The sequence below is a fragment of the Triplophysa dalaica genome, chromosome 8, assembly GCF_015846415.1.
Source record: "Triplophysa dalaica isolate WHDGS20190420 chromosome 8, ASM1584641v1, whole genome shotgun sequence".
NCBI lineage: Eukaryota > Metazoa > Chordata > Actinopteri > Cypriniformes > Nemacheilidae > Triplophysa > Triplophysa dalaica.
Genome location: NC_079549.1, coordinates 16,540,049 through 16,551,213, shown reverse-complemented (window position 1 = coordinate 16,551,213; position 11,165 = coordinate 16,540,049). Strand labels below are relative to the sequence as shown.

Below are 11,165 nucleotides of genomic sequence, written 5' to 3'. Positions count from 1 at the left end.
GTGGGTGCGTGTGAATTTGTGTGCATTCTTTCCCGGGTGACATTTCAGATAATTATATGCGCAAAGAATAAACTGCAGCTCTGACAATAGGGCCCTTTCTGTCCCCTCGTTTCTAATCCAGACAGTCGCGGCATATATTACCATTTTGGTACATTTAACAAGTGAGATTACCAGAATTCATAATGAAGGAACGAACTACAACTTTCCTTCGATCCGGTTTAAACCATCTCATTTGCATAAGCGTATTTAACGAGAGTAAACAAGCAAACAGACGGACTGACAGTGCGCACGGGGAGAACAACCAAACGACAAGAGTTCATAGATGCTTCAATGAAAATATGTACGAGACATTGATCTCGTGATGTCTAGTCTGAATCATTGATGTTGCTTCAAATCTACACCTGTGGAGTAAGCCTGAAAAATGGTTTCTCTGATATATCAATACATAAATGTCTCTCTTTATGTACTGTACAGTAGCCTATATATATATATATATATATATATATATATATATATATATATATATATATATATATTTAAATCGATATGTCTGCAAGAGTGTCCAATTTATTTTCTTAATGAACTAAGCATAAAATTGCTTCAAATAAACGATCAGGACCCTGAGCAAGTTATACCCTCCTCCTCCCAAAGAAGGACTTCTGTTTGTCCATATTGGCCTAATTGAAATGTTTCAGATCATAACCGTTAAAAACCATTTTGCACGCCTCGTTTATTAACGTTGTAAATGCATTTAACTGCTGAAATCCGTCAGCTGTCAGGCGCCCGCACAGGTCACCGGGTTAAAACAATATGATCACATTCAAAACGATCTTTAAATGTCTAATCTGAATACAGCATAAAAATATTGTATCGGAATCCATCCATCCATTCCCTCTCATTGACAAATAAAGATGGGATTGAAAGTTTAATTGTTAATCCGTATTTTTGTGATATAATTCATGAACGGCTATAAAATAAATTTCTGAGGAATTGAGCCTTAGCCTATAATTTACGTGTTTGGACTATTAATTACGACACAATTATGATAAAGCTATTTTTAAATAAATTATTGCATAAGCATAAACAATAATCACATAACATTTAAAAGGAAAAAGTTTGTGGCAACGCATATTGTAGGTTAAACACAGTGTTGGGTGTAACTAGTTACTAAGTAATTAGTAACTGTAACTTAATTACTTTTCCCTTGAAAAAGTAAAGTAAAGGATTACTCATATGTTTTCTGTAATTTAATTACAGTTACTTTTGATGTAATTAAACTAAATACTTTGTGAAATATATGCGTGTGCAATAGTGTAATTGCCATCAACATTCAAAGTCTTACATTAAAACTTTGCTTTAATGTATAATTATCACATTTGTAATACTTTGGTCAGTTAATAATATATTTTTTTTTAATTAATTAAATAAGCCGTTCCATGTCCTTGAATCACTTAACTAATCAAGGTTGATGTAGGATATAGAAAGTAATTAGTAATGAGTAACTAAATACTTTTTGGACAGAGTAATTTGGACAGTAATCTAATTACACTATTGAATATGCAATGAGTAACTAGTAATTAATTACTTTTTCAGAGTAATTTACCCAACACTGGTTAAACATCAAACGTTTTGTAGTTTAACGATCATAACAAAATATGCCTGAAAAGTATTAGTAGAAATACGTTTTAAAAAAAAGTTTTGTCTATAAAATGCTGTTTGTCATTTTTGCATCCTCGACATGACACGCATTACTTGGATTATGGTTCGAACAGTTTGTTCAACCGACACACTGTAATCTAAACCCCCGTGCAAGTCTGCGAGGATGCACCATATGCGAAGTGTGTCTAATGCATTTAATGAAGCCTCCGTTTTTTTTCAGAATGACATCAGGTTTTGGGACCCCCACCCACTGGAACTCATTGGTTCTTGACGGGCTGTCGGAAAAGCGTTGACATTGTCCCGGTGACTTGCCCCCGGGTGGCGCGGGGGAGGGATCTACTATAAAACACCCTTCGTCACTCTCGGGTGTGCCAAACACAGACAGTGCCCGAGTGAACTGGAATAACGAGTGAATTCTGCAAAACCAGGCACAAGCACACCCTTGCACCTGCTACCGGTAAGTTTAGATTTACAGAAAATGTACATATCAAAATGTATTGCAATGTCTTTAAAAAAATGTAGGCTATTGGTGTTAAATATAATATTGGATAATTTATAAAAACGCCTTAAGGACATGCATTCAAATGTATGATGTGTTCAGTGTTATAGGCTATACATTTAAATAACTAAACCGTTACTCGTGTATTGCATTTTTAGCACTACCCTATAGCGAACTGTGTAAACAACAATAACAATTTGAAGGCTATTGTATCAGAAACTTTATTGAAAACTTTGAAGTTGGCGAGTAATGTAAATCCCCATATTACTCTTTATGTTCTGCTCTATTGCTTATAACTCTATCTTGGATTTAATATTTGTATTGGATGTGATTTCATTGTATATGTCTATAGTGGTTATAATTTTTTTAACATGTACTTTTATAGGAATATTGATATCTGCGAGAACCTGAGAGCTCACTGAACATCATGGATTCCGACACGAGCCGAGTGTCTAGCAGACCTTCCTCTCCTGAAGGAGATGACCTTTTCATGTCCGCAGTAAAGAAGTCCGTTGGTTTTTCAGGTGCCGTCTCCTCCACGCAGAGCGACTCACCTCCGGACTTACATGGTGCAGATCTGGGGAGCCTCTCCAGCGCAGATGAGGATGGAATGAGTCTGAAGATGCTGAGCAAAAAGGACCGCAAACTTCTCTCGGAACCCGAACTTCAGACCATGCGCCTCAAGATTAACAGCCGCGAGAGGAAGCGCATGCACGACCTCAACATTGCCATGGACGGTCTACGGGAGGTCATGCCCTATGCCCACGGGCCATCCGTGCGCAAACTCTCCAAAATTGCCACACTGCTGCTTGCGCGCAACTACATCCTCATGCTTAGCAACTCACTCGAGGAGATGAAACGTCTTGTGAGCGAGATCTACGGCAGCGGGAGCGGGGCCCATCACCCCGGTTTCCACCCGTCCAGTTGTGGAAGCCTTGCGCACGCAGCAGCTGCTCAGTTACCGGGTCACCACGCTGCTGTCTCGCATACCTCTCACCCAGTGCACCATCCTCTGCTTCCACCAGCAGTCTCCTCCGCCGCGACTCTTTCGGCCCCTGGTCTCTCGGCCGTAAGGTCGCATCACGGACTTCTCAAGGCACCGTCAGCTGGGCCACTTGGCAGCGGTTTTCAACACTGGGGCGCGGGGATCCCGTGCCCGTGCAGCATGTGCCAGGTGCCGCCGCCTCACGTGTCCGGAATGAGCACCCTCAGCATGCCACGACTAACCAGTGACTCAAAATGAACTACCGAACTCAAGAACAGAGTTAAAAAGAACTTTGAAAAGAAACCCATAGCCTTTTATAAAAACTGTTTCAACGATTTGTTCTGGAAAGCACGAGAGATCAGATATGAAGATGAATGGATCAAAGCCACTAACATAGAATTTGTTAACACGTTAGAATAAAATTAGGGTTTATTATATACATGTGCATTTCTGTGTATGAACTTTGTGAAAATGGTATACTCTACTCTTTTTTTAGAATTCAAAATCTTGGGACTGCTATTTAGGAAGGAACAATTTAATATACAAAACAATGCATTTACAAATTATGTCTAAAGTAAAACTGGCCAACTTCTGCTGCAGTTAAGAGGGCTATATAGTTTAATGGAAATTTCTATTAGATGAGATTATACATTTGAAATTGTCCTATAACTTTGGAAACACATAATAGGACCGTACTGTGTAAATATGTAGATAGCGTTTGTACAGTTTGAGAGATTTTATATTACTTTTCACAGCTTATTTGTTTAGGGTCAGAATCCATTTGTGAAGCGCTGTCTGTAACATGAATTAACATCTTTATTTCTTCCTCACTTTTCCTGGTTGTCTTCTGGTTATCTTTAATTGAGTTTCTCTTCACTCTTAACTTCACTGTTATTGCCGATGCGACGAATGATAAACTTTTATTTTTTATAATAAAGTGCAAAATGATATTTATTTACTTATTTTGTTGGTATTTTCAAATGAATGTGCGTTGAATGTTTGGGTTCTAACTGTATAATAAATGTTTAAAATGATGCATTTTTTACTTTTTTGTTTGGTCAATTTACCCAAATGTTCTCAAACAAGAAAACTTACACACCATCTACAAATAGTCCAACAAAACAACAAATAGCGAAAACTAAAAAAAGTGACTCTATAAATACAATTTTCTAACTAAAACACGATTTTAAAATATAATTTTGACAACCATTTTTAATAATTTACCTTTTAGATTTATTTGACCTTTTGACTATGTTACCCAACTGAAGACATGAACCCTAAAATGTTTATTTGGAAAATAAAAAGTACACACAATAAAAACTACACGCATGCAGCAAAATAACTTAGACACAATTAACAAAATAATATGTATCTTACAACTATAGAAAGTGATCAAGTGTTTACATAACGAGGTGTTTTTGTGAAGTGGTTGGGTTCTAAAAACAATCATTTAGTAGCTTGTTCCGAACAAACCGTGAGTGCTCAGACCAGCGCTGTTTATATTTTGTACAATTAAACAAAGATGGTCTAGACGAGGAGAGGATTCAATAACTCAGTTATTGGGTCTAAAGACAGACCACAATCTTTAAATTAACGATTTTGTTCTCTCTATTAACAAAACATGATGTAACATAGTACTAATTCAGAATCCTCAAACATAATTAAGACGACTTGATAATGCTTGATAATCTCTATAAATTCTAAATGTATTTTGCAATGAATATTTTTACTTTAAATCATGACGTTCCTACTTCGAACTAAATATTTTTTTCATCATATTTAAGGGACTAACCTTTTCTCCATTAGTACTATTTTTGCAGAAAACTGTACATTTAAAACTGAGGACATACCTGGCACCTAAAAAATTGAGGGATTTTATCAAAGCAATAAAACGTGTGCATAAAGCTTTAAATATCCGTCAACACTGTCCATTTTTTTAAATGCCAAAGTTTTTTCATTATTATATCCCGTCGACGCTAAATGACGGATAAGTAAATTTAAACAAAACCAAAGTCAAAATGTTCAGCCTATTGAGAACAAGAGTGTTTAGGATTTTAGATATAAAGGGGTCGCAATTATTCTCATTTTGACATCTAAATGACATAGGGCTGTAAATATCGGCTTAACCTCTCTGTGTCACCTGTGAACACCCTTACCTGATCCTGGTTTGGATCCTTAGATTTGCTTGTCAATTTGTTTTTATCATATTCGCTTAATTCTAAAAAAAGGCATGAAAGAGGAAATCGTTTATTAAGAATGCAGGAAACACATCTTGCGGTACACAAAATATGCAGAAAAATGCGAGATGGAGGGAATAAAGCAAGGAGTATTAGGTGGAATACATAACTAAACGCCAGCAGCTGTATGGCAGATTGCTCTTTCTGTTACAATGTTTTTCAAGGGATTTTTGAGCCAGAACGATATGGACTGAAGCTGGCTTCTGAATATTCATATTAGCCACTTGTTTATTTGTCTGTTTTGTATAAATAAAAGGGGCCTTTTATGAATTGTAAATGGAGAAAATTAACTGATAGTGAACATGACTGATAGGACAAGGAAATGATTTGTCAATTTATCAGATGCATTTTAACCAGTCCATGGCACAAACAAATAAGAACGTTTAAATAACGGCATAAAGTCAATAAGGTGTTAATTCTGTGGTTTTTCTGGTATACACTCGAGGCAGTTTTAATAAACATAAATAAAGCTTTTAAGAGTGTGACTTTAACTCTGATCTGAAATCGACTCCAATCGTGTGTGCACACTGCACCAACCTTTACATAGTTAGTGAAGTGACTTCGACCCCAGATTGAACACTATGAAAGCAAACAGCCTGCTGATGTCTTGTCTTCCTTCACTAACATCTGCTTGTTAGTAATCTTCAGCCGCCTCGCCCATTTGCTCCGCGTAAAATGCAATTACTGCGAAAGGTAATGAGAATTACACGCTATCACGTTTCCAAATTAATCAGAGCAGCACCTCCCCCGCAGAGCCACTGAACACAGCCCAACCTTAACAAGGGTCTCCTCTCACTCACTGCCTTACTGACACATATTAACAGATACTAATAAGACTCAGTAATTAACCATCTTATCTGCTAACCGAAAAGCCAACGTACCCTTATCAAAAGTGCACTGATAAAGTTCTCTAATGCTTATATGGAAAATCACAGGTACTTTAAAATCACGTGCATTAACAGGACATTATTACTTACACTGTAGAATCTGTTTATAATGATCATTTGCATTTACTATATATCTTAATGTTAACTGCTGTCAACTTATTATAAAATAAAACAGATGCATTTGCAAGTCTGCTAATATTTAGCCATGCCAAACCATAGCAGACTCATGCATAGCAATTGCACAGATTGTGATGTTTAGTGTTTAATATTTATGAGTTTGTGGAGGTTTTAAACTAAAATCTTAAGACCATTCTTAAATCCTCTGATTCAGTCCAGATGTTGGTCCATTCAGACGCAAACACTGGGCCTTGTTAGCCCAAAGGATTAGACTCAGGGGATTGAGGAGATACATCAAAGGTGGTGTAACAACACAAATAACGGGTAAAAAAGAAGAGCCCAAATAAACAAATAAATGAAGTGCATTTGTAGCATTATGGGACAATAGAACGTCAATACACCATTATCCTAATGCTAGTATATAGAGTTAAATAAAGTTATCTACTCTGTATTCTTGAATTCTGAAATGTGTCTTTTTTGCCTCTCAGTTTCATTGATCTATCATCATTACACTAAGCATCAGTCATTTATCACACAATCATTTCAAGAAGTGCATTTTAGAGAAGGAGCAGACGGATGGATTGAGGAACCCATACAGTTGCCATATGAGACCACATGTCTCCTGGGACGAGTGTTTATCTCACCCTCCATCATCTGTTCATCCTTATGCAACACAATCTAAGGAACGGAGTTTGACTGTTTATGAGAAATTGTGATTTTTTTAATAAGCTAAATATTTATTTTAGAGTTCCGTAAGAAAGTGTTGTTGCACAAACTGTTTGATGAAAGTAAGAGTAAAACAGAATAGTTAAATTGGCAATTAAATTAAATTGGAACTAGTCTGGCATGCTTTGTGTGGTACGTTCTGATTCAGTTTATCTCAAAATGCAACTTATGATGCTCGACATTGAGTGAAATAGAGGATCATAAAGACAAAGAGATAGAGCGCAAATATTCTTCTGTATGTGTTTGTGGTTAGGTTGAGCTGGGCTGCTGTGTGTAACCAGAAGTCTATGATTTAAAGCCAATGCACTGTCATACAGAGTGGATCAATGTGTTTACTGAAAGAGACTAAAGGCAGATGGACCAGAGAAACAGAGAGAAAGAAAGTGAGTCAAAGGAGTGTAGGACAGAGAGAGAGAGATGCGCATTAGGAATGTTTGAGCGGTTAAAGAAAGAGGATAATCCTGTAAGGGGGAGAACTCTTGGATATTCATGACTAGCCGAGTGTGGACACAATATGAAAAGAAGACAGAGCCTGGACAACTTAACATCAAAGAACACCACGGGAGCTCCGCAGGCCAATGAGGGTCTGTGTGTCGCTAGACCTTTGTTTGTGGCTTTGTTGCTGTCCAGTTGAACCCTTTCACAAGAAAATGATCTTATGAGTAGCATCCCCCCTTTCTGATAAACTTTAAAGGAACTTTTTCCTGCAATCTGATCCAGTTCTGGCATATGTCCCGATCCACTGGGAACACACGCTTCCTTTCTCCTGCATCATGAAATCATATTAGAAACTTTAAGAAGGGTGAGAGAAACGGCCCACTTATGTTTTCACGCTCTGTCTGGAAATGCATACAGATTGCATGTGTTGTGTGTGCCTCTGTCACGGCTGTTGATGGATGGTTGGCTGATAGAAGTCTTCTGCTCTCAGTTTGCATGGGTCACCCATATCTTCTTTTCTCTCATTTATCTTCACTTGTTTTCAGCCGCCTTGACAAGCGTCTGAGAATACATCTTTCATCAGGTCTGTGCTGCCTGAATAGAGGAGAGACTGAAGTGATTGTTAACATTCAACAACGGAAACCAAAATTATCTACTTAGTATGCATAGTATTAAATAATCAAATATGTAAAGTGTGCTTCTATTTGTTGCTTGTATTGCTGGTGACTTTATGTTGTTTTTAGATGGTTTGCTGTAAGCCTTTTACCTTTGGTAACTTTCTTTAACCCTTTGGCCTATGATCTTGACAGTGGGCGTCGTGTGTTTCCGTGTTTTTGTCCCTCTGGTTTGTTTTTTCATGTTGTCTCAGCCAGTCTGCCCTCAGCTCATTTATCACATCTTATTAGCCTTCACATTCTCTTTAAGGAAAAGTCACTGCAAAATGCTTTATAAATCAAATCAGTCAAGTGTTTGCAATGATTTTTGCTGTTTACACTTGGTATCAAGTTCTTGAACATCCTTAAACGCGCGTTAGGATTTCAACTTTGCTGACTGAACACCTAAAAGTTTGGTTTAAAGACGAAATACGTATCAAGACAATGTTTTTACGAAATTTCAGATTTATTACACACCTTAACAGTGTTCATCAGAGCTCGCGGCTTTAAGAGCATGAATAAAAAACCCTGCTCTCGGTATCCCTGATAGCACACATAGGCTACATCTGGCAGATGTAATGCATTTAAGATGTTCAGCAGATGTTTTTACACAGCAGATGTTTTCCACATCTCCCGATCTGTAGAAGACATCTTGCAGATGTACCTGTGCTATCTGGGTGTTTGTTTGTTTATTTGTCTTTCGACGAGTCCGGTCGTTTTCATATGTACATTGCATGCCCTTATGTAGTCCATTCGATCAAAATAATCCCTTCACTTTGAAGAAATCATGACAGAGGTGCTAGAATGGGAATAAAAGAGACGGAATAAAACATGAGGTGTAAACAGGTATGTGTCTCTTTTGTCCACTTGGGATCTGGGGCCAGGTAGCAACATTTTTCAAAATATCTTCTTTTGGGGTTTGTGGGAGAAATAAACTCATACAGGTTTTAAATGACAAGAATCACGACAGAATTTGCATTTTTGGGCAAACTATCAGTTTAAGGTTTTTTAAAGGCAGCACTTCTTTCACCTTCATGTTTTCCACAAGTTTCTGTCTCCTCCTAAACTTTAAACTGTAAACAAACAAACACAAGAAACAAAAATATTAAATATATACCGCCACTTCACTGAGAAAAATAATTCATTACATTTATATAGCGCTTTACATTGAAGGGGGAATCTCCTCAACCACCATCAATGTGAAGCATCAACCTGGATGATGCCAAAGCAGCCATATTGAGTCAGAACGCCCATCAGACACCGGTTTATTGGTGGAGAGGAGGTCATGATGTATAGAGGCAAATGGGCAAATTTGACAAGAATGCCGGGCTATACCCCTACTCTTATTAAAAAAAACATCCTTTATTGACCAAAGAGAGTAAGGATCACGGTTTAACGTCTCATCCGAAGGACGGTGCTTTTTTTACAGTATAGTGTCCCCGTCACTATACTGGGACAGCTGGTCTCAGCAGCAACTGATTTTCTTCCAAGGACGTCTCCCATCCAGGTACTAACCAGGCTCAACCCTGCTTAACTCCAGTGACCAACCAGTCTTGGGCTATAGCATGACATGGCTGCCAGCAAGAAACAACAGTACAGCAATTGCTCAAGGATCAGTTTTAGTCGCAATAAAAAAAATGGTTTCCAAGAAATAAGTGGCGCCACAAATTACATGTCAAAATAAATAAAGGATGGAATGTTGTACCACTACTGACAACACTCACCACTCTTTGCATTTATTCCCAAATCCTGTAAAGATACCAAAATGTGAAGACTTTAAAAACCATGAAATGGAATTCTACCTCACAAAGTCTCTTGGCACAGCAATCAGCAATGCATATGTTCAACGTGACGTGTCAAAGTGAGTGCTCTTATTAGTGAAATGTGACACACACGGCAGCTGGCACTGAGTAGCCTATGACAGCTATAATCAGTGTGTCCTCAGCAGGACTGCTTCAGGAGCGATCCCCAACACTGACTGGACGTCAATGACTGTGTATGACTTTGAGTCTGTTGTGTCAACTGTTCTTCGGGCAACTTGACAAAAGACCCATGGGGTGATTCTTTGCCTCGCCTCATCCATCTGAGAAGCCAACAGTTCTGTCCAGGCCAACCTTTCCCAGAGCATGCTGGGAGCCACAATGGCCAGCCTTCAGCTCATTGGTTCCGCCCTATTAACAGCTTGTAATCTTCTCATATCCATGGCCGCTAGCCCAACGCAACACGTCAAACGGGGTATGCAGCGCTCTAGACAGCTCACCTCCCCCATGTCAACTTTTTTTAACAGATATGCACCCATCCTCCCTGAATTTCAGAAGCTACTTTGTGGAAAATGGGAACCGTCTGAGTTTGAGGCCCTCCAGTCTTGCCCTCCACACCTGCTTCCCTACAGGGGAGAAAAAGAGAGAATAAAGTTGTGACATCTGTTAATTTCTCATTAGAACTTTTCTTTATGCAGGTTTTTGGTGTGCAAGACAGCCCCGCCGTACGTGCAGTACGGACACAAGCTGGCGGAGGGCTGGCCAGCCGGCAGTTGAAATATCACGCTCGGCATTTAGCAGACGTTTCTCGGCATCCATGGTCTGGTAATGAATATGGAAGCAGACCTTTTCCGTTTCAGCGTTGCGGATTTTTGCATCAGCTTGGGTTTTGACCTTCCACATCATGAAAAGAGTTAACCGTGCAAGCTGTCAAAGTTTGCACAGGTAGACAAACTTCTCTATGCCCAATGTTTTCCTGCTGTTTGTATGATTGTTTTCGTGCAATTAAGCAAACGTTTCTGTCAGAGTTGTCATGATTTTTCTGGTAGTACGCAAACGTGACCCAGTCTGTAAAAATCAGGCTTAAGTCTCATAATCTAATTCTAAGAAAAAAATCTTGATTTTATTAATTTCACTATGAGGTCAGACTTTGACATGGTCTTAGTCGATCGATATTAAAAATATGAAAGTTATAATTTCACAA

General features: G+C 38.4%; 1 protein-coding gene across 1 annotated transcript; it reads left to right on the top strand.

Moving 5' to 3' along the window:
* Positions 1–2,014: 2,014 nt before the first annotated feature.
* olig2 (oligodendrocyte lineage transcription factor 2) lies at positions 2,015–4,177 on the top strand. The gene is made up of 2 exons (XM_056755354.1): positions 2,015–2,116; positions 2,544–4,177. Exon 2 carries the CDS (start codon positions 2,586–2,588, stop codon positions 3,399–3,401), a length of 816 nt encoding a protein of 271 aa, XP_056611332.1. The 5' UTR covers positions 2,015–2,116; positions 2,544–2,585; the 3' UTR covers positions 3,402–4,177.
* Positions 4,178–11,165: the final 6,988 nt, after the last annotated feature.

Coding starts and splice junctions, on each gene's coding strand:
- olig2 (XM_056755354.1), top strand. CDS start 2,586: ATGGATTCCGACACGAGCCGAGTGTCTAGCAGACCTTCCTCTCCTGAA.